We start from the raw sequence: 24110 nt of genomic DNA on the forward strand, positions 1-24110 counted from the left end.
GAACTTTTCGAGAATAGCTCTCTAGTCATATTTTATATTTTATTACTTTTTTGCTCGTCATTAATTTGTAGTTGTAATTGGAGATGATGGATCATTCCATCTCCTTGGGACACCAAATTCGTGTCTATATCGTCCAAAAGATGCATATGTGTTAGTTAGAGTCAAAAATATTAAAATTTTCGTAATATTAAATTTTGAAGCTTAAATAACGTTCGGTAAATATTACAATAATTTCTTTTTTCTTTTTTCGTCTTTATAGTTTTTCATTTTGATCGTATTTTATTAAATTTGCAATTTTTCTTTTCTATATAATGTAGCTTAAGAGTATTTCATAATAATTAATAGATATTATTTTTTGTAGTAACTTAATATWTGTACTTTTCCTATTTCTTTATTTTTACATATTTTATGTAAATGTAAAATCACGCGTTTAAATTTAATTTCATTAAAACGGTAAATATAGAGATTTGATAAAAATAAATAAAAAACTCAGTTGAAAAGTGCATCTACAATTTGGACGATTTGTATGTTAGGCTATTGTATCACTTGATTGTATGATTAATATAGTTTTCTTCTTGTTACAGGTGATCATCGTTGGATTTATCATCTACTCGTTTTAATTTTCTTCTACTTTTGTTTAAAATATATATGTATAAAAAACGCATTTCTGAAAACACACACACACGTATTTAGACACTAAAAAATAAATATAATTATTTTAAATTTTCTTACAATATATCTATACTATATGTATTATCAAAGAATATTGTATTCTTGTATCAAAGACAATATTCTTTGATAGTTTGTACCGTCGTCGCGTTAAGTACATACTATCGCCCACTGGTGATCGTGGTAGTAACTAAAATGAAACTGGGTAGATAAAAAAGGGGACTTGTGAGTTTCTATGAGGTAAAAAGTTTGACTAAAATCTCTAGTGACTTCTTTGGAAATGAATGACCTACAAGAAAATAAGCCCATGGCATTTGTAATGCACCTCTTTCCATTGATTTCTAACTAATCAAAAAAAAGAACTAGACGATGGAAGCGCCATGATGTGTACATTTCAATTTGAATTCCCTATTGCCTGGTGTAAAGATCGTTTTCTAACCGTTAAACTGAATTGTAGTTTCGATTTGTGATTGTTATAAGTGTTTAATTATTCTAATGTTAAAAATTATACATTATTAATATTGTAAATCGTATTATTAACAATGAAGGTAAAGATTTTATCAAGAAATCCGGATGAATATTTACGAGAAACCAAACGCGATATTCACAAACGTAAGTATCATTTGTGAATATAACCTCAAAAATAGTATGCATAAGGCATGTAGAGAAAATTAATAAATGAATTTTTTGAATGTTTAGTTCCTAGGAATTATGATCCATCGTTACATCCTTTCGAAGTACCAAGAGAATATACTAGAGCTTTAAATGCCGTTAAATTGGATAGAGTTTTTGCAAAACCTTTCATAGGTTGCTTAGACGGCCATAAGGATGGTGTAGCAGCTGTTTGCAAACATCCTTCGCGTTTATCGGTTCTTCTTAGTGGTGCCTATGATGGAGAATTGAAAGTATGGAATTTAGCTACTAGAACAGCGGAACGATCTTTCAAAGCTCACGATGGCATACTTCGTGGTATTACATTTACTCCGAATGGATCACACTTCATGACGATAGGTGACGATAAAACTATAAAGACATGGAAAGTTGAGAATCCATTGTTCGGTGAAGAAGAAGAACCTGTTAATACCATTATTAGTAAAGTAAATAATTACAATTTATTTCGATTCACTATACTTCGTTATTGTTATTACACCAACGAAATTAATTATAGTCCCAGTTGACTGGTATATCACATCATCGAAAAGATCCAATTTTTGCTACTTGTGGAGATACGTGCCAACTTTGGGAAGAGACAAGGAATGAACCGATACGTACTTTCAAATGGGGTGTTGACAGTTTACACGATGTCAAGTATAATCCAGTAGAAAAAAATTTGTTAGGTGAGAAAATAGTAATATATATTTGCTACAAATCTAATGGAATATATCTAAAATAATATTATTTCATAATTTTCTAGCTGCTTGTTCTAGTGATCGTAGTATTATTTTATATGATGCTAGGGAAACCGGTCCATTACGAAAAATTGTCATGAGATTACAAACAAACAAACTTTCTTGGAATCCTATGGAAGCCATTACCTTCACATGTGCTAATGAAGATTATAAGTGAGTTTCTATTGAAATAGACAATTTGTTTAAATGCGTTATACTTATATGCTAATATTTTTCTTTAATTTCTTTTCTAGCTTATATACTTACGATATTCGTTCATTAAAAAGTCCAGTTAATGTACATATGGATCACGTAGCTGCAGTAATAGACGTAGATTACGCTCCTACTGGTAAAGAATTTGTTTCTGGTAGTTACGACAAATCAATTCGTATTTTCGAAGTTAATAAAGGACATTCGCGAGAAGTTTATCACTCGAAACGAATGCAAAGGCTCACGAACGTGGCTTGGTCTTTCGATAATAAATATATAATTAGTGCTAGCGATGAAATGAATCTTCGAGTATGGAAAGCTAGGGCGTCAGAAAAATTGGGCGTGGTATGTAACGATTATCTCTTATAATTTTTTTTTATTGTTTCAATATAATCTCTCATTATCTGTGATCTTTATTTTTTAAACGATAGCTCAAACCCAGGGAAAAAGCGTCATTGAATTATTCCAATGCGTTAAAAGAGAAATTTGCGGCTCATCCACAAGTGCGTCGTATTGCTAGGCATAGACAAGTACCGAAACATATTTATAACGCTCAAGCTGAGATACGAACGCTTCGTGAAAAGAGTAAACGAAAGTATGTTATTAAAAAATTCCAAAGTTTTCTTCCTATTTTTATTCTTAATGGAATAAAACAATATTTTATTTTTTGTTATTGTATTATAGGGAAGCTAATAGACGTGCTCATTCAAAGAAAGGAGCAGTACCATTTGTGCCGGAAAGACAAAAGCATATTGTACGACAGGATGAATAAGGTATATGATTATTTTCTCCTACGATTTGTATCAATAAAATATAACGATAATGCAAAGTGTTATTTTTTATTTTATATATTCTTTTTAGAAAATATATTTAAATTGTCTTATAATTGTAATCGAGAATAGAGAAAGAATTTTTAGGGATATGGTTTATTTTATATTTTTTGAACTTCACATTATTTATTGCAATAAATAATTTTATTGAAATTATACAACGCATTGCTATAATGATCCGTAAATCATTACAAATCTTAAGCATCGATTAATGTCTTGCTTAGTGTAGCTTACAGCGGTTTAATGATTTTTCTCGATCGTTCGTGCGATTCTTTCGCGAATATTTCAATGTTATTGATCAATTGGCGATAAGTAGGTCATATATATTTATGCATATATATTATTTTCGTTCATCGAAACTTGTTTTCTTGTTTGTAAGTAAAAAAGAATTACGAAGAACAAATAAAACGGAAACATTATCTCAATATATTTTTCGTTCATTTTTTACGTGTCAGGTCTCGTCGTGGAATTTATGAATTCAATGCTAAATTAAACGAATAATTTCGAATTATAAATTCGTTCGAACGATTGGATAAACTAAGTGTTAGATATTCGAATGAGATTATTTCTTTTTATTCAACCATAGTTCCGATAATGTATATAATGAACGTTGTTTTATTACAGACAATTATCTCATATGCCATACTATATTCGCTCTTACAATTATTATAGTTATCGTTTCAGTACTCGTTGATGATCGATACAAATGGAATTGAGTTCCTTTTTATTCTGGCGTACAAAAGATGGCACGCAATTTCGCTTTTACTTATTTTTTATTAATCTTAATCCTCTCCTTTCCTTTTTCTTGTATTTTTTTTATCGGTCGATATCACACGTGCGCAATTATATATTTATAATAACACTAGCTACGCTCACAACTTCTGTACAAGACTAGGTTAGTCGAGCGATTAAAATAGCACTATAATTGTGTCCTTCGATTCTAAAAATGTTTCGTTTTTTATTTATTTATTTTTTATTTAATTTACTTTGCTTTTCTCTTTTCTTTTCCCGAACTACTTCGCGACTTACTCCCTTTTCGTGTATCTTATTTTCTTCTTTTCTCTTTCTCTCTCGTTGCTCTCACTTTGACTCTTTAATTAATTAAATTATAAGCTGCTTTGCGTAACGATAATTATCATCTATATACATATAAACACATTTACATTCATTTGATAACGTACTATCGAGCCGCACGAACATCAATATGGCATTAATACCGAGCCACTTTCCGGTCAATATCGAACTCACCGTTTATTTAATTTCATATTCCTCTTCTTCTTTTTTTCTTCCTTTTTATTTTATTTTTTTTTTTTTTTTGTATAATATATATATTTATATATTAAAGGGAACACTCGAGTATGTTATCAAGTTACACACATCCATACATTATTATTAACTTATTACAAGTTATTCCAGTAGTCCGACAACAATCTTTCATATTCTCGTTTTCTCCTAAAGCGTACATCGTCTAGCTTGACTTTGATCGATATTCGAAATGTACTTTTTGATTATAACGTTTGTTCGATCGTTGAGCCTGCTTCGATGAAGAAAGAACAAACTAAGAAATATATGTATGATATTTAAAATAAAAACGATTTTGACGTTCGAATTAAACGTTAAATTTTTAACCAAAATTAAAAGGAAATGAAATTAACGAGAAAAGCTTTGACCGAAATCGTTAATTTGTCAGACTTTATCACTTTTATATTGTCGAGAAAATTTCTCTTTGAAGTTTCATCGATCGAGGCAGACTCTACGACAAAATTACTTTCGAAGCGCACAATAGCAACCAACAACGTGTTCTCTCTCTCTCTCTCTCTCTCGCTCTCTTTTATTTTCCTCGCGTGCGCGCATCGATTGACTTTAGATTCGCACACAATTTTCTGTGTTATTCGCTTAAATTATTTATAGTCGTATAGATTTCATCACTATCGACAAACTTAAAACGTAATATTCAATCGTAAAGAAAAATGTTCACAATTAAATATGGTTCAAATCACGTCACGATGTCATTTATCTTCGTAATACTAATCTACTTTCATTGCGATATCACGTAGAATATTTATTTTTATTTTCATGGTTTTATCGTCTTCACAGGTAAACACAGTTAATAGATATCGTTCCTTACGATCCCGATTAAATACCGTAGGTTTTATTTCTTACTATTCTTTCTGTACATAGACTTGTGCGAGTATTTTGTCCTCATAAACTCGTTCGTTTGAAAGGTCGACTCACGATGTCCATCCTCCGACGTTATTATGAAACACGGTCACGTAATGCATGTTTCTCTATCTTCCTCTCTCTCTCTCTCTCTCTCTCTCTCTCTCTCTCTCTCTCTCTCTCTCTCTCTTTATTTCTTTCTTTCTTTCTTTATTTGTCTTTCTAGACGTTCAGATCGGCCATCATTTTGCGAAAATCCGCGAGCGTGTTGTAATCCGGATCCGAGTCGATGTCCGCGAAATCCTTGTTCGAGTCGCTCTTCACGAAGCTGGGATTGTATCGGCTTAACGACAGTGGACACGGCAACAACTCTGGCATTACGGAATGGTGGGTTATCAGGGCTGTCAGCGTCGTGAATTCTTTCGTAAAGCCCTGCAACAGACACGAAACGATGCTTTGTCTTTTACTCTTTAATACATTCATGGTACATTGTTGCACTCGTATGGAAGCCGAGTGATAAGGCTATTTTCGTGTACATACATAAATACACATATATACATGCATATGTATAAATATGCACGATGTTTTACATTGTTGTAATACTACACGTACCAGTTGATGAAAATAAACTGTTTTGTCATATTAATTTGCCTTTCGTTTTTAAACACGTAGGCACATATTTGTTTAACGAATTTATTTTGATTCCTATTTTATCGAGAGTTTTAATTTAATTAAATATTGTATTATACATATACTACTGTCAAAAAGTTTAAAATCATTTGCTGATTTCCGTAAAAATAGGATATATTGATAATTTTTGAAATGTGATCTAACGTTATTATATTAAATATTAACGTTTTAAAAAAATTCAGTATTTTCTTCTATCTCTACCTCTGAAGTTGTGCCTACACAGTTTGGGGAATACAATGTACATCGATATTAATTTTAATTTAACTTTTATCTCTCTCATTTTTTGTTGTATTTATTTTAACAAACTCTTTCATGTAACAAAGTGTAAACGTTAAAGCGAAATATCTGTCTCTTTCTCTTTGTACAAGAAAGTCAAGAGAGGATTTACCTTATTTACCTAACAGTACTGGAGGGTAGTTAATCGTTATCGCGGGATACGATGGGCATATATCGTTCATGTGTGTCAAAATTATTAGGAGAAAGGTATACATTCGGTTCTCGCGACGTGTTTCTACGAGAATGCAATTTCACGGAGAAAGAGAAGGGAGAGAGTTTTGATTTCCCCGCGGTACATCCAACAAAACTCATTCATACTGGTTTCGGGGATTATCAAAGTCCGCAGACCCATTTAATTTATCCCTACAAGGGAAGTTCGACCATTTAAATAGGGATATTCGAGTGAGAAAACATGCGAGAGAGAACCGCGATGATTTTGTTGTTCTTCTATGCCATCCCTATTATAATATTTATAAAATTGAGAACATTAATGCACGTTAATAACTTGCAAATAATTTTGGTTATTCGTTTGCTCCAAAATAATTACTTTGAATATCGTTAAATATTTATCTACGTATGCATTTACTTTCTTTTTTTTTTTTTTTTGAAAAATTATTTGGGTCAATCGAGCGTTAAAAAAAAGGTATACAAAAAGAAAGAAAGGGCTTGGAAAAAAGAAATATATCCAGTGTATTCGTTGACGTCATCTTGTTTACGAATTCATTTCTAAGGATTTGCGTGGGCGAACGATTCAATGGTTCCCTTCGTTTTTCAAACCAGCGACAAAATGGCGACTACTCGCGAATAAACTACTATTGAACGAACAAGGGCAGCTAGAACCTTTTTTGTATAAATTATGTAGGCCAAAGTCGTGTAGATTCTTTTTTAGAAATGTAAATGCGTCGACATTCATTGAAGTATCGTATATATATGTATATGTCTATTTTCCGTTTATGTATATACATATATACACGTGTAAGTGCGTCATCAGAGAATTCTATATACGAAGTGATGGTTCATTATCGTTCTTTCTCCTTTTATTTTTCTCTTTCTCTTTCCAAAAGTGGTTTTAACGTAGTTGCGTAGATGTTAATTTACGGTAATGAACAACTTTCGTTATGGAAAACATCCTTGAAGAAAAATCGATCAAGATAAAAAGTATAAGTATTTTGAAAATAAATCGCTTTATTGCGAATTTATAGGTTCTTCATTTTCTCTCTCTTCTGTTCCTCTTTTTCTTTTTTTTTTCGAAAAGAAATAATGAACGCGGAAGACTCGGGAATGCTATGAAGGCATAAACCTTGAAGACTCGTTTAACGAAACGGCTTTTAGATGGATATAATGGATAAGGGATTCTAAAATATTGTAGTAACGTGTTGAATTGTTAAATTAAGAAAATAAAGAATATCAAGAAAAACAGAAGTAAGAGAAGGGAGGAAAAGCTTGAAAATTAAAAGAATAGAAAAAAGAGGAAAAGTAGGAGGGAAAAAAAATGTACCTTAATTTTGTAGCCTTTGTTAGTTCGCATTATGAGATAATGGGCGATTCCGCTTGGTTGAAATTCACGCGGCACTCGGAGCGAAAGGGCGTAACATCCGGGTTTACTGGTACTCTCCCGAACCATGAAGGCTCCTTCCGGTTCCTGGCTCAACACCTCCAACGTTATTTCCCTGAAATCATAAATGGTCGGGGTACCGTCCACGAGTTTGTTAGCTGTGATTGTTATGAAAATATCCAATTTCTACAAACAGAAGAAATTTTATCGCAAAAATGAATCGATCCTATTTTAGAATTTTTGTTATTATTCTTAACACAGTTATTATTTTAATACTAACCTTGGTATACCAGCTTGGAACCAAGGTGCTTTACGTAGTTCTGCTTCCTCGCTGCGATTATTCAAACTGTCCGTTCTCTCTGGTAAAGGAGGAGGTGTTGGGGTCGAGCCATGGGTGCTCCCGTCTGCTGGTACCGAACTACTTGAAGTACTAATTTGCGATCTTCTTTTCGATTTAAATTCCGTTTCCGTTCCCGAACTTGGTGAATTATGTCCTATCCTGTAAACAATTCTCGTATTATTCAAATATATTTGATAACATTAATATAAATTTTTAAAAAATAATCTAGAAAAAAGATAATAAGTGTAAATCGATATAATAATAATAATAACAACTAACAATAGATTATTAAAATAGCGCGCAGACCTGTTATTTTCGATGTTAAAGTTTTTGGCAGTGATGGAAGCATTGATGGTGTTATCGATGGTCTCGGAAGGTTGTATCTTATTATAAGACGGCCTCGTGCCTTCAGAGTCGATGATTGCTTCGTTGATGTACCCACCGGAATGTGGTCTGTTTGAGGGGCTAGTTGGCGTGCTGCTGCCGCTTACGAGTGGACAGCTGTCGTCTTCACCATTTAATCCGAGAACGTCGCGCCCACCAGTTAGGCCCATCGCCAGACGCTTTATCAGCGGTGGCTTGTCCGTCAGTCTCTTATACGAGTTCAACTCCGTTGGCGAGTTGCTCTCATCACTACTTGGCGTACTCTGCTGCGAAATACTTTTCGGCTCATCCTCGTTCGTTATCGGACCGAGGACGTTCGTGAAATTATGCGACGGCCGTAGACCCGGGATGGAATTTGGTGTCTGTTAAAAAAAAACAAATCATTTTTTCTTAATTATCTCTCTTAATATCTTGAAAATATATTTATAAATCTTTATTCAAGATATTGAATTCATTTTAGGTGTTTTTAATGTGTAATATTATTAAACGATGTATTCGAATGGGTGATTAAAATGAGCGGTGTGGTAATTTTATACGTTAAAATAATAAGTTGAAAAAAAAAGAGAACTTATGCAAATACACACTCACACTAATAAATTATTGAATATATTGTATATTATATGTATATTATATAATTGAAATATACATGCTTCTAATTAAATTTATGATTATAGTGTTAGGAACCGCAGTCTATTTTGATTTGTTTTTTGTATAATTTCTCTGTATGCATATGTGTCGACGACTCGAACATAAATAATCGTTTATAATATACTCGCCTGTTGCCGTCGCGTCGTCATTACAGTTAGACCGATGGGGACGAACTAAATGTAGCAGAAATAAGTCGCGTGGTCGATGGCAAAATATAAAAAACATTATAGAGAACAATGAATACGAAAACGTTAGCGAAGTAAAATGTTAGTCTTTTATTAGTTATATTGAATAAGTAGGACGTGTACGCGTATTCCTGCAAATTTCCGAATACAATTTTCCCGAATATGGAGTATCAAACAAGCAAGTATTACTATTTTATTTCGACTTACATGTTTTTACATTTGATATCACTCTCGTGCTGGTTGTATCATACAAATTTATTTAAAATTCATTCATCTTGTTGGAACGTAATTATTTAGCGAGACTAACAATAAGTCATCGTACAATATTTTTGCGAATTTTTTTTTAAAGATAACGGTTCTCACCGGTTATGAAAACGTCGAAGAATTATCCGATAGTCGCGTTCGGGTAAATCGTGATAGCGGAACAAGAGGGGTAGAGGAAGGGGGGAGTGATACCTTTGTTAGAAAGGAAATAGAGTTCGGGCACCCACCTTTACGCTGGCTAGTCGCAACGTGGGCGAGCCGGCGCTGCCGAGCTGTACGTTCATGTCCGCTGCGGACGAACCGCTTCCAGTTCTGGACGTGGGCGACGTCCGACTTTTCAGCCACGAATTCGAGGACGAATTCTTGCAGCCGCCTCCACTCCCGGCGATCGAATTGTCGCCGGACAAAGATTTGTTCTGTTGGTAAGAAAACAAAAAATATTCTCTTATTAAAATAGAGTCTAAATAAAAAATTTTTCGGTTTTTTCCTCTTGTGTTTCTGGAAACGTTGATTCGATCGACTTCGACGAACATAGAATTTTTTTTTTTTTTTTTTGTATTAATGTATATAGGTCTATATAAATGGAGAATTGTTTTCGAATGATTTAGTATTAATTGTGTTGTTGTTAATTGTTTAAATAATTAGTCGTTTAAAATTCAATTTTGGTATTTAATTTTTTTTTTAGTGAAATATCAGTAATTCCCAACGAGGAACATTTTGGTTACATTTGTTTATTGTTTTCGAAAGAATTCTTGTACGAATGAGCTAAATTCAGTTTGAGAGAGTACGTCATGGGAGATGATAAAATAATAGAATGGAAAAGAGGACGATTTTACAGTGCTTCGCGTGGAAATCAACTCGGTTGTATGAATAATTAAAGACTCGGAGAAATTTACGTGTCCCTGGGAAAACACAAAAGTCCTTCGTGAGGAAAGAAAGAAAAGGATTGAAAAAAGAAAAGAGGATAAATTTTTCAATGGTTGGACGTGAGGAATACAATCCTCGTAGTTTTATCGTCTCGTCTGTTGTTGTAGTCGTTGTTGGCGTCGTTGTCTATGGGAAATTTACTTGCCAATCACGAATTCGGAAAAGTCTCGTGGTATATCAAAGAAAGAGATGTTGCGGGCATCCCCGTTGATTCAACGTGAACTCAGAAAACAAATGCTCAAATATTCGAGGATCGTTTCGGAATCTGATGATTCCGAAGAAGAAATTTTCCCGGAGAGAAGAACCGGATAGGCCGCGAGAAATGAACTGACCGTTTTATTCGGAAATACGACGCTGCCGTGGGACTCGGCTCGAATTTATAATTAACGCGGTCGCCTGTAAATGGGACACCTACTCGTGCTCTCGCAAAAGAGAGAGAGAGAGAGAGAGAGAGAGAAAGATAAAGATACATGTATTCGGTATGTGCTTCGATTTTTATGAATATAAAATTTTCTCATATATAATATTTAATATCTAAATGAACATTGTTTTATACAAGTCTCAAAGAGAGTTATAGACGGTTAATAAATCTTATGAACAATTAATTTGAACTAGTTGTACGTTTCGTCCCTTACTGGGGACTTCATCAGCAACTTGATCATTTACAGTTCACTTTTATACTTTAGTTTTTTTTTTTTTTTAAATTTAAATGCAGGTGCTTTTCTTAATTTGTCGCATCGATCCATGCGTGCATGCATGTACGTATACATACCTAATTTGTCGGTAAAATTCATTGATATGATTATTTAAAATTAAATAAATATAACGTTCTATGTTGGTTTAATATAGAATAAGTATTTTGTAAAGGAACAGCAAAAGGAAATGTTTCACTTTATTCTTTCGTATTTCGAATCGGAGATAAGAAAATAAAAGGATTAGGTAACCTACCCAGGAGGTTCGATGTTCCTGTTTGTCCTTGCGATAGTGTGGTGAGGATTGCGGCGAGATTACATCCTGAAGGATCGGTTGGCGCTGGAGCTGCGCCACGTACGCCATACGAAAAGCATTGCCGACTATGGTATTCAATTCTTCCGCCTGTGAACAGAAAGGAACGAATAAAAATTAGTTGATGTTTTGCCGAAAATTGGTTTATCATAATAACTATGCTAATAAATATATCTTATTATATTATTTTTTCTATTCTATTTAAACATGGCAAAAGAGAGTATACTATCGTAAATATTTTTTTCAAATTATTGCAGAAAACATTTTCATAAACTTTACTATAATTTCAAATCAAACGGAAATATTTATTTTTGTCATAATAGTTTCGACGACTTTAAGTAGATTTTTTGCAAAAAAAAAAAAAAACTTGATTTTTGCAAGATTATGCAATTTATGAAAAACCCCAAAACTTACATTTCGAAATAAATGCATTAATATTCGAGCTAGATCAGTAATTATATATTTCTATAAAGAAAAAAAAAAAGGAAAAGAAAAAAAAGAAAACAATAAAAAAATGAAATTTATTATTGTAATTTTGATTACGATTCGTTGATGATCGGTTTATCTAAAGTGAATATCGATCGAATTGGTTGCCGCAAAGACGACCGCTTAATTCGTATCGGCGACTCGATGGTTAGGAGGATGGTTTGGTCCTCCGATCGGCCCACATCCGCTCGACGGACTAATCGATGCCGCGGCAGAGAATTTCAATTAATTAAGCGACCCTCTCGTACGACCTACCAAGCTCTTGGTCCGCGTCAAAGGGCAGACGCGGACTTCGAACGATGCGATTCGATGGTTAGATCGAATTGGGAAGGGAAACTTTGTACTTCCTATCTCTCCGGGTCGAGCAAATCGGTCATTTCATTTTCAACCAGATCAGAGTCGCAGCTTTTGGAGTACTTGTCTCGAGTTCTCATCGCGCCGATCTTATGTACGTCATAATATCAATTTGTTAAAAATATTACATCGTAAGTAAAAATAAATATTTATTTAATATCGTTTACGTGTGCTCGGTCAAAAGTTATTAATAACATTTCCTTCTTCTTTTAAAGCATACTTTTATCCATTAATGATGTTTTCCATGATAAAATTTCTTTGACGACGAGCAATAATTCAGATTAGCATAAACATTAATTATTCATATCATAAAAATCGACAGAAACTTTCCGGACAATTAAATGCACCGAACGAGATCAATGTAATCGAAGTGGATCAAATCTATTCATTTTCATTACTATCTTTTTATTCATCATTTTTTATATCACACCCTTTACTCGCACTTATAATTTCATTTGTTTTCACAAATATACTTATATAAATCGATTTACAAAATAATAAATAAATTTTTAAAAATAAAGGAAGTATCAATCGGCAAAGAGATTAACTCGATATAATCGATTAGTAATTCATCGTATTTTGATCGTCTTATTCTCCGCTATTATACGATTCCAAGTTTGAAAGATACTCGAATAACTTGAAACTCGTTGAGTCTATCTTATTACTTTTTCTCTCGTCTGGATTCTCGACGAATACTCGGATACTTTGGAATGTGAAAACTCCAAGAGACTATTTCACGAAAAATAAAGAATAAGGAGAAAAAGGAGTGGAAGAAAAAGAGACCAATTGGTGATAGGGGGAAAGGGAAGGCAGGCGTTAACGGAAAGTAATCGATAACGGAAAATAAACCGCAGCGAGAGCATACTTCACGTGTGGGTAGAACAGCTTGAGAAGAGAACTAAGGGAAGAAAAACGGAGATCGTCAGGATAGTAAAGAGAAAAAACATGTTATAGGGTGAGGGTAAGGGTGAGGGTAAGGGTGAGTAGTATGTGTGTGAACGAAAGAGAAGAAGAGGAAGAGGAAAAGGGAGAGCGAGAAAGAAACCTACCGCTTTCGATAGCATCCGGTACTGTGGTTGACTCTTCTACCAGCTGGATATTCGAAATGGAGAAACGAACGTGAACGCATAGCTTGTAGCTTCTCTTTCTCTCTCTCTCTCATTCTCAATTTCCTCTCTCTCTCTTTCTATCTACGCAAGGAATGCAGGGTATTTGATATTTGCGTTTTGGCCAACGACGCCAAGGGGAATCGGACGGCGCCGGTACCAACAGTCACGAATTCAAGTTCTAAACTTGAATCCTCTTCGTTGACTCTGATGCAGTATACTAAATTCAAAGAGAGAGAGAGATATGTAACTGTTAATATGATTTTCGAGTTTTATTCTGTTATACATCCAGTTTTTTTTTTCATCTAAATGGCAAAAGATTAATTTAACGCAATACATATTTCGCGATATTTATCAGTAAAAAATTATTAATTCATAAAACATCTGTAACATTATACAATTATTATTAAAATTATCGAATTATAGTTTTTTTATTTTGGACTTATAAAGTAAAGAAAATTTTCAATAATATTAATTTTATTATTACCTATAGTAAATAAGCCATTAAAAAAAGAATATTTTCAACAACAAAATTTTATACTCGATTTTAGATTTTTGAGGATTGTTAGCCTCGTTGCATTATTTACAATAGCATGATCAAAATTGAAGGGATAATAGCTGTTTTATTTTCTAATCGTATTATAAGTGCGAGTAATTCGAACAGGTTGTCAGTAATTGTCGATCCCGTTGAATGACATTCCTCGATGTATTTGGAATTTATTGGAAATTTCGGTGATGCGAAATATTATGGAAAAGGAGTTGTCAAAAATGACATATGTTTTTATATGGTGCGAAATAATATAATAATTTATTTAGACGAAATTTATATAAGAACAATGTTACGCACACTTTATTTTTAATATAATGAGATTGTAAAATAAAATCGATTTTGCATCATGAAAATCATTTATTATTCGATTGATTGGTTTCGTTTAATTTTCACGTAGTTTTGATACCAAGTTTTAGTCATGTTCAAAGGATGTTAAACAAAAAGTTCGAGTAAGTACGAGCATTGTATCCGAATGAATACTTAAGTTCGGTTCCTTGGTATGGCTCGTTAAAAGTAAGAAGGTAAATGATGAGAAGTATGAGGAGGGGGTGAAATTTCGAACTTAATAAAGTCACAGTGAATAAATTCGTTAACGAGGTTTCTTGCGAACTAGTTAGAAATTGTCGGAAAGTTTTGAAACTGGAGTGTTGTTCTTCGTCATCGATTCGAGCATACACGATATAGTAAATTTTCGATATACGTATATATCGATAAACAAGTAAGCAGTCTTTCGCTGACAATTCTTATTCGTAAGCATTGTTTCCATAATTGCATTGACTCTTGGAAAAACTTTGGAGGATCGATATTTTCTTTTCGATAAACTTTCTAGTATGACGTGTACTGCAAACGATGGACTAACTTTGTTATTATGTAGAAACTTGTTACAAGATGCTATCGATTATAATGAAATAAATTTAAGAATAAGTAAAACATCGATGTAAGAGAGAAAAAGAAAAATTAACTTGTACACCTGCAACTTATTACAATCTTAAAGTATTACTACTATCTGAATTTCCAATATCCGTCGAGCATTGCGATTATGTTCTCGATTACAATCGGTTTAATAGACGTGGGACGTTAACTTTCTTTGATAATAATTATCACACGAGTTGACAGATCGTAAATTGTTGAATATAACGTACAACAGACAGAAAATATTTAAAGGATATTTGAATAGTTATAATCAGTAAAATGAGAATCTCAATATTCGAAAATATTCGAGAAATGATCCAATGTATATACGTTGATTGACGCGAGACAGCGTAGTGAATACGCAACGCGGCTGACTCAGGAATTATTTTAACTGTTCCGAAAATTCGATCAAATTAAAAGCCTCTGGGTAAACACGGTTTAATAAACTTTTAAACGATTCGTTTCACCTTTGTTAGGTTTTATTCCAAGCGGGTTGCCGCGTCTGTTGTCGGTGAGTATAATGCAATAAGGTATGCGTGCACGTAACAATTGCAGAGACATAATAGTAGTGCGAAAGCACTCGTTGAATTCGTCATTTGCTTTCGTGAAAATCGTCGACAATATCGTAGTCAATAATTAATAATGCATCGATGTGTTGCAAAGTTCATCCCTCCGACAAATAAATTTTCAACGCGTTTTAACGAAACCTTTTCGTATTCAAAATCTCGACATTTTTCGACGAAAAAAAAATTCTAATCTGTCAACGAGTCCGAGAACATTTTAGTCGAATACTGAACTCGTTCCTGCCCGTAGGCTCTTCTTGATTTTCAGAAAAATTCTGCTGGAAGTCAGTCCCGTCCGGCTTAGCGTTATCGGCGAGACGACAGACAGTCGCGGCTTTTCCCGTCAGGGTTGATGACAAGAGCGAGAGAAAGAGAAAGAAAAAGAGGGGTTACTACTTTCATTCGTGGGCTTACAATGCGCCGTCTTTTAACGGGTATGCCGTACCTGTTGGTGGGCACGGATCCCGCGTGACTGCTGCTGCTGCTGCTGCTACTACTACGTCGTCGTGCATTAATACGCACCGGCGTACCTTTTATGAGCTTTGGAAAAGAGAGCGATAGCCTTCCAACCATCTCGTCTCTTCAAGCTTGCAACTAAGAAGGATAGAGCTAGTGAATGAGTAAGAAGAAAGAAAGAGAGAGTGAGAGAGAGGAGTTGAACGATGCGTGTTTGCCCTACGGCCTACCAACCGCGTCCAACTCTTCTATCTTCCTCTTTTCGTTTTCCTCTTCGTCATCGTCGTCGTCGTCGTCGTCGTCGTCTTAGTCGTTTATCGTTGTAGGTCTATCAAACCATCCACGTGCCTACTTCCTTCTCTACTTATGTTAGATTCGTGTGTATGAGAGCTATGGAAAAGGGTTAAAAGTGAAAGACGAGAGAGAGAGAGAGAGAGAGAGAGAAGGAAAAAGAAGAAGAAGAAGAAGGTGAGGGGTAAAAGAAGAGGGAATCTGTGAGTAGAGGGCGAGCTGGCGTACGGTCAGGACCTTTCTAAACGCGCGCACACGAGAGGCCATGGGCCGAGGCAAGGGTCGCGACGTGAGTGCTTATTACACATTCAGGGCCCTGCATTTGCACTGTGGCCCGTTGGAAAACCCTCCTCCTTCTCTATATTTCTTTCTTTCTTTCTTTTTTTTTTCCTTCGTTTCTCCCTTTAATCCTCCCGCAACTTCCAGTCTTCTCTTTCTCCTTCTCCATTTTCTCTTTCTTGCTCTTTTTCTTTACTCCTTTTTATTTTTTTCTTTCTTTTCTTTTTTTTTTTTTTTGACTTCCTCTCCTTCGCTCTTTTCTTCCTCTTTTCATTCTTTTCTATTTGTTCCTCTTTCTGACCAAAAGTAACCGAAGAGGAAAACTCCAGTCTCTTTATACTTGCCACGATCATTCTTCAGAATTCCCTGGAAAAAGATTCGCTTTAACGTGGGTATCGACATTTTCTTTCTTTTACTTTTCCAATCACATTCTATTTCTCTTTTTTTCCTTTCTTACTCGTATTTTTTCTAAAGATTTTCATTTGACGCCGATCTGTTTTTCACTTCGATGCAACGCAGACGTAGTGTTATTCGTTTTTTCATTTCTTTGTCAAGTTCCTTTATCGATCGATTATTATACTTTGTCAATGAGATCTTTGATTTTGCAGATATTTTATAACTCAACGGATATTTCATATTTAAATAAACATTTATTTTTGTTCTTTTTCAACTTTACTTGAAACTTTACACGTGAGAAGTATTTCATTTAAAAGAACGCGTAAATTCGGTTTTATTTCGATTAGTTAAATAATCGGAACGTTGCGAATAGTTAAAGAAAATATATTTGAAAAATATATTTCTTATTGGAAAATATTTAAACAAGTTACCAAATGGGAAGTTTATGGAGTAGCCATATAATGAGGGGTAGGGGAGAGATAACAGGAACGATAATGGGGTCGATCTCGTAGCTTTTACAAAAGTTGGCAAGGTGTGCATATTAAAGCGCATAACGCAAGTAGAATCCCTAGCTAGAATCTCGTGCTTTGCGGTCCTGAGGTCAAGCTGGTCGGCTCGGTGAGGATCGAGATATTTCAATTACGTTTTCATGCGAGCCGGCCAGCCGGCTGTGCTATAATTGCTGTTGGGATGTGCCGTCTCATAACTCGCGAACTCATATAAGCCTCTATCTATCTTTTTCTCTCTTCGTCGAATTCACTCTTCTATGCCCTTCCTGTATACGATTTTATCTTTTTCAAAGCATCATTTTCTAAGCACTTATATTGTGCTACGTTTTTAGGTGTAAACAGAGAATCGACAATTTTTAACTTTACTTTTTCATTTCTCTTATTGTTATCTTCTGCTAATTAATTTTGTGAACTTATCAATTGTGTATAATATCGTTTAAGTGTAAAATTAATTGGATATTTATCCTCGGATTCAATCAAACAATTACATTTGTATGTTACTCATTAATAATGAAATAATAAAACAGAATTGTAGATAGTTGATATTTGATTAGATATTAGTCGATGAGTTCTCCGATGTGCGAAGAAAAAGTAGGAACGACTTGGCAAAAGATAAAGAAAGATAGAGATTTCAAGAAAGAACCAGTAGTACGTAAAGAATGTGGTCGTTTGCATTTACCCAAGAGATACAGCTTGTGCAAAAAGTAATTCTCGTCATGTGCTCTTAAATATATTGTCACCGTACGAGATATCTACGCTTGTTTTAAGTTTTTGTTTTTTTTTTCAGATAATACCAACAACTTGTTCTCCCAAGAGATGCGAACTTATGGCTTCATAACTTTTATTATGTTCTTTTGTATTGTATATCTGTATTCGCATAAAGGTATATGTATGTACATATGTGTATCTTAGAAATCCTTACTTATGTTCAACACATAAAAATACGATTTTGTGTAGGATACTTTTAAAACTATAAAAAATGTTGTCTTAAAAATTATGCACACTTTAAAAACATTGTATATATTTTATTTGCTATGGAATGATTAAAAAAATTGTTTATTTTTATTTTATAATTATTTACATAATATTAAATTCGACAAAAAGCTTGCTTTAGGTATAAAAAATATTTGCCGAAACTTTTCAAAGAAATGGTAAAGTAGGAAAAATTTGCAGCATCGCATTCTTTGCAATTTTATGAACCTTTTCTGATTGAATTATTACTCGATATGGTATTCTACGCGTAGACAAAAGAGTGTACTTTAATTTAATATAAGTTTCATTAAAATCTATTCACTTTTAGTATAAAAAATATTTACCAAAACTTTTCAAAGAAATAGCAAAGTTGTACAATTTACAGTATTGCAATCTCTGATATTTCTTTAAAATGGGTGCGTAGTGCTGCGTGTGTCTGTGCCTGAGAATGTATTCGTTTCAACGTTGTTTAAATAGTAATTTGATATTCTATAGGATATGAAAGTATTGTGTTCGATGCCTAGGAAAAACTCTCCAAAAAGTCTTATTTTCGACTTCGTCTGAAGGCTCTTTGCATTCATAGTAATGCCGAGGAATTACTAGCAATGACTGATTTCCGGCTTCGACGGTAACATATACAATGCAGATTTGTTGTGTACACTCGATTCTATTTATTTAATTTCTATTATAAATGTATTTATTTATTCATCGTCAAGATTCATAGAAACGTGTTCGGTCATATAATTCGAGAATAAATAGTGCAAAAGTATTTTTTAAATTTGAGATCATTTTGTAGGTAGAGAAGCGTTTTAAGTAAGAGAACATCGTCGTGAACAGAAAAAAAGCAATGAAAAATAAAAGAGCGGTACCTTTTTGGCAGCAAAAGATCGCTCCCTTTGTTACAGGTCGTGAGGTCGTGTCATCGGGAGAAATTTATTATCCTGGTAGGCGGTGACGGTTCAGACCCATGTTCCCAACCCCCTCAGAATATTTCATCTCACGGTCTTTAAATCTAGCTCGTAACAAAGATTTAACTTTTCATTTATGACGATTAAGTTTCGCTTTGACTGATTCCTTTGTGGGTACATACATTTCTTCGTTCTGCTTCCTTCGAAACCAAACTCTTGTACTTTTGCTTTTTTATTTGAGAAAAGTTTTTGACCTTAATTAATAAAAAGAGCTGTTGACTTTTCTCAACTCGAATTCAGATCCAATTTCGAGCTGTCGCTTGAATTTCCAATCTCCATCGTAGTTAATATTTCTTTGTAAAATTGTTGTACCCTATTCGTCGCATTGGATTCATAAATTTTGTCGTACAATAATTTAATGCTGAATATATCTTAGGAGCGTAGTATCGTAAAGCGTAGTTTTCGTTTTTGCAGGTGTTGAGAATTTTGTTAGTGATCCACTCAAAAACGTTTGAAATACTTTATTTGGTAAGGGTCCAGGAGGAGAGGGAATCAGCCATTGCCTAAAGTATTATTTCAAAAGGCAGGTGTTACGTTTTGGCTGATTAATTTTTCTGACATCTCGTAGGATCCATGCAATTTACTTAAAGTATCCGATCGTATGACAGGTGGCTATGGCAGAAAAATCACAGCCATTATCTAATCGTGCTTTCCTACCCTCAACCAAAGTCATTACAGTCCAGGTGATCCGCTTTTGGACTCTTTCTTTATTCTCACGAACGATCCTTGGAACAAGTTTAAAGATCTTCGTGTCGTTTACACGCAAGGTGTGTTTCTTCGTCGACGAACGTAATAACAGGTTCTCTCTTTTTACCTTCAAACGGGACTCTATAATTTTAACGAAGGAAAGGAAACACATTTTCATTTTTTTTCCTGATTTTATTTTTTTTTTTTTTTTCAACGATGACTTTTTCTATCCATCAGTATTCTAACATTTGCAAAATACAATATCTAAAATTATACTATCTAACTTTCCAAGGAAATATTCCAGTAACCGGTATTTGCGCAAAAAAGAGATAAATAATATTTAACAATAAAATAAAATAAAAAGAAAAGTATGTGTGTGTGTGTGTGTAAAATAATATAAGAAAACGAGTAACAACAACGTCGTTGTTGAAATCGATCGATCGTTTAACTAAATGAAAAAGTTTTGATCGACAATGCGTAAAGTTAGATAAACGAAGGATTAACGCGTTTGAGAATAAGAGGAAGGAATTAACTCGCAATTTAACGTGGTGGACGACGGTGTTCGTGCTCGAAGACGAAGGAAAGGAGAATCAAGGTGGACCGAAAGGATGGCGGGTTGCTGTGGCTTTGCCCTGACCGAGCTGCTGCGCGCCGTGACGGGCCACATTCCAAGCATTCCACACGGTCACGGCCATATCTCCCATTCCTCTAGATTTCCAAGCCGGTACACACCAGCCCGACTCTTCTCTTTATCTTTATCTTTCTCTTTCTCTTTCTCTTTCTTCTTCTCGTATTTTCCTTCCTCTCTTCTTCGTATTCACATCCTCGTCGTTACAAAAGGCATAAGAGGATACAAGTTCACGTACGTAGTCGACTCTCCCGACTCCCTTCCACCTCCCACCATTTTCGTTCCTCCTTGTACTCTCGACGCTTCCAATACTACGCTTTATTTCTACTACTATAATGATCGAGCATGCAACAACCCTCGTCAGCCGTCTGATTCACTCGGCTCCTCGAACTCCCCACCGAAAGCGACAACGTCATGCGCCATATCGAACATTCTATATTTCGTAAAACATTTACAAATCCTCTTCTATCGTACATAATATATATCTCTCTCTCAGTTGCCTTTGGAAACATATTGCTGGTATTGTATATATTATTATTTCTTTTTTTTTTAATAATACATCAATAATCATGTGTTGAAAGTAAATAGATAATTATTTAAAATTAGATATTAATGTTGCGAAGGATAATTAGAAAAATGTAGTAAATGAATAAATTAAGAAATTTATTAATCGTTTAAAATGTAATTACTATGCGAGCAAATCCGTGATCATTGATCATATTTTAAAAATGGTAAATAAAATAATTTACAAAAAGATAAATCAGTTTAACTTGGGTAAGTTTAAAGGGAACATATATAAGGTTGTTTTTTTTTTTTAGAGTAATAGAAAGAAATAATATCTATAGTAAATCTATTTCTATTTGATTTGTTTTCCATTATAGTCCACATATATGTACGCGATGAACCTGTCTACCAAACTCGTAGAAAATGTCACGTTCCTGTCTGGGGATCGAAGTTAAAAACGGGAAGCAATCTAGTTTATTGAGAGCAATATTTCGATGATTTTGCTTGTCACACTTATTCTCTTATTTTCTTCGAGTTTCTTTTCGCGCGGCTAACCTTTTACGATCACGTTCAGGATCGTTTCGATTTTATCGATTTTATTATTCGAGGACAGCGTACGATCTCTTCTCGAAGAAAATCGAGTTGGATTTTCTCAGATCCTTTCGATGATTGTGTGTTGTATCGAACCGAGGATACGAAATAAAAGTAACAGTTTTTTTTATTCCATAGAATATGAGAAAGAGAATGAATTCCGTTGAAAACGTTGGTATGCGATATGGTAAGTACGCTAATGAAATTCAAAAGAAATTGTAGGAAAATCTTTCGAAATTCAAGAGACAAAAAAAGTATTCGTTCTATTTAGAGAAAAGAAGAAGACGAAGGAAGATGGAAGACAATTTTTCTCTTTTCCCAGTTGAATTTAATCGAGGCTTCAGACGGGGAACAATTTTGATGACTTCGAAATTTTCAATTTATTCCATTCGCCAAATTCCTTGGGCGCGCGGTTCGAGATAAAAGGATCGGAGGTACCCATTCTTGGATTGAAATGGAAGTCGGGCTCGCATTGTAGGGATTAAAGGATCCACGTCCGGTCCTTCCCGCGCGAGCCGTTGTAATCGAATGAAGTGCGATTCCGTCTCACAACTTCCACCTTTCTTGGCGTGTAATACTGGAAAATTGTTTGACTATCTGCCGAGTACTTTGCTCGACGTGACGTGAAACCAATGGAAGATTGGAAGATGTGAACGCGTGTAGTCGTGTTCCGTTACGAAGAGAAAGAGAGATGAAGAGAGAACGTGTTAGATTTCTATGTATGTATGCTCATATGTGTTCTATGTATATTTATGTGTGTGTATGTGTGTGCGTGCGTGCGTGTGTGTACGCGAAAGAGAGAGAGAGAGAGAGAGAGAGAAAGAAGACGACCAACATGAGACAGAAAGCAGAGCCAAGACACAAGCAGACTCTTTGATCAGCAATTAACACCGACGTCCGAGTTAAAGCTCGATTTACCGTATGCTCATCCGCGAACGAAGGAGCCATTGACTTTCCCTTTGAATGAACTCTTCAATAGATCTTTGTGCTCTGCTTTGCATTAATCATACCTTCGTGGTCGCTATTTCGCATATTTTTTTCAAATGACGGACAGGGAAAGTACGAGTATATGTGCATAACGTATAAAACTATGTATATTGTATATGTGTTCCGTCATGGTCGAATACATATATTTTTTAAAATGACGGTTCTTTGATCGCTTATCTTAGATATTTTTTCATCTTCTGTTTTTTTGTTATTAACAGACTGATTTTTATTTCCTTTATTTTTCGTTGCTACGATTTAACATTTATGTTGCTTTAATCCGTAGAAATTTCTTATATACTAAAGAATATTTAATTATAAACGAAATATCAAATGTTTGTATGACTTTTTTATTCGATTGAAATCATGCTATGTAGCGCGAATGTTTAAATTTAATCCTATTATACTCTTACAAATACCATATTGTTCTAAAGTATAATTGAATTTCATGTATGGCTAAAGAGGAAATCGACTCGTGTTCAAAGGTACCATTCTTTGCTTTTGAACAAAAATTCGTTTGAGCGAGTTCGAGAAATAGATGGATTGATAGTTAAAGAGAAAAGTGATAGAGGGAGAGAGAGAGGATAACGATGTAGACTGAGTCTTTGATCAGCAATTAACACCGATGATCGTACTCAGAATTCGATCTTCCATATGCTCGTTGAACGAATCTACTTGGGGAACATAGCAGCCGTCTCTCCTCGTATTTCGTCCCCTAGTAAACTGAAATCCCTCCCTCTCTCCCTCTCATACCCTCCCTACCACTCTCTTCCTTCTATTTCATCATCCCTCGACGCCACATCCCATACGCACAGATTTCAACAATATACCTACTAGAATACCCAGACAAACGTGTTCCAGTCACGCCTTCCGATCGAGTTTCGCCGATATCGATTGGAAAGTTTCAGATAACACGCAATTGCAAACTTTCAAGAATATCGTTCGATATATCTAGTCGATAACGAGTTAATATTTATGATTTAATGGCTGCGTTACGTCGATTATCTTGACGATATTTTATTCATTCTTTATTTCTGTTTTTTTTTTTTTAGTGGAAATAGTCTCAACGCATACTTTCATTATTTAAAAATTAGAGTATTATATTAGGTTGTCCTAAAAGTTGTTTATTTTTCCTCCATAAGTTTAGCTTTTATAATATCTTATTTTTTATTTTATGTTATTTTACTATAAGTTATAAGTAATTAGTTAATTGAATAGGAAAAAGAATTTTTGGAACAAATTATATACTTTTTATATACATTAAAAAAATTTTTTTCTTTTTAGTTAGCACTTCGTTTAATATCGAGAAACCACGAAGATACACGACACTTTTTTCGATTAGA

At 34.2% G+C, this 24110-nt stretch overlaps 2 protein-coding genes across 7 annotated transcripts in view; one reads left to right on the plus strand and one right to left on the minus strand.

Annotated features, from left to right (window-relative positions):
* The first annotated feature begins 1061 nt into the window (after nucleotides 1-1061).
* On the plus strand, nucleotides 1062-18304 carry LOC106787591 (DDB1- and CUL4-associated factor 13). 2 transcript variants are annotated; one of them, XM_014750102.1, is made up of 8 exons: nucleotides 1062-1281; nucleotides 1369-1766; nucleotides 1838-2006; nucleotides 2084-2231; nucleotides 2312-2612; nucleotides 2699-2862; nucleotides 2952-3040; nucleotides 18221-18304. In XM_014750102.1, exons 1-7 carry the CDS (start codon nucleotides 1212-1214, stop codon nucleotides 3037-3039), a joined length of 1338 nt encoding a protein of 445 aa, XP_014605588.1. In that variant the 5' UTR covers nucleotides 1062-1211; the 3' UTR covers nucleotide 3040; nucleotides 18221-18304. The 2 variants fall into 2 exon arrangements, with proteins under 2 accessions (XP_014605588.1, XP_014605587.1); XM_014750101.1 differs by lacking the exon at nucleotides 18221-18304 and adding an exon at nucleotides 5484-5903.
* Nucleotides 3220-24110, minus strand: part of LOC106787590 (tensin-1-like) — a 137014-nt gene continuing 116123 nt past the window's right edge. For all 5 annotated transcript variants that reach the window (XM_014750100.1, XM_014750098.1, XM_014750096.1 and 2 more), the window contains 6 exons: nucleotides 11475-11621; nucleotides 9827-10015; nucleotides 8425-8864; nucleotides 8059-8277; nucleotides 7722-7893; nucleotides 3220-5689 (listed from right to left, as the gene is read on the minus strand). In XM_014750100.1, coding sequence (XP_014605586.1) covers nucleotides 5480-5689; nucleotides 7722-7893; nucleotides 8059-8277; nucleotides 8425-8864; nucleotides 9827-10015; nucleotides 11475-11621 — 1377 coding nt within the window. In that variant the 3' untranslated portion in view covers nucleotides 3220-5479. The remainder of the gene's footprint in view (nucleotides 5690-7721; nucleotides 7894-8058; nucleotides 8278-8424; nucleotides 8865-9826; nucleotides 10016-11474; nucleotides 11622-24110) is intronic.

The sequence above is a fragment of the Polistes canadensis genome, unplaced genomic scaffold (assembly GCF_001313835.1).
Source record: "Polistes canadensis isolate GaletaPanama2010 unplaced genomic scaffold, ASM131383v1 scaffold_107, whole genome shotgun sequence".
Taxonomy (NCBI): domain Eukaryota; kingdom Metazoa; phylum Arthropoda; class Insecta; order Hymenoptera; family Vespidae; genus Polistes; species Polistes canadensis.

What these genes read in the sequence shown, in the direction of transcription:
- LOC106787591 (XM_014750102.1), top strand. Translation starts at nt 1,212, where the DNA reads ATGAAGGTAAAGATTTTATCAAGAAATCCGGATGAATATTTACGAGAA. An exon ending in TTAATACCATTATTAGTAAA is followed by an intron (nt 1,767 to 1,837) that starts GTAAATAATTAC and finishes AATTAATTATAG; the next exon opens with TCCCAGTTGACTGGTATATC. An exon ending in CGTGAAAAGAGTAAACGAAA is followed by an intron (nt 2,863 to 2,951) that starts GTATGTTATTAA and finishes ATTGTATTATAG; the next exon opens with GGAAGCTAATAGACGTGCTC.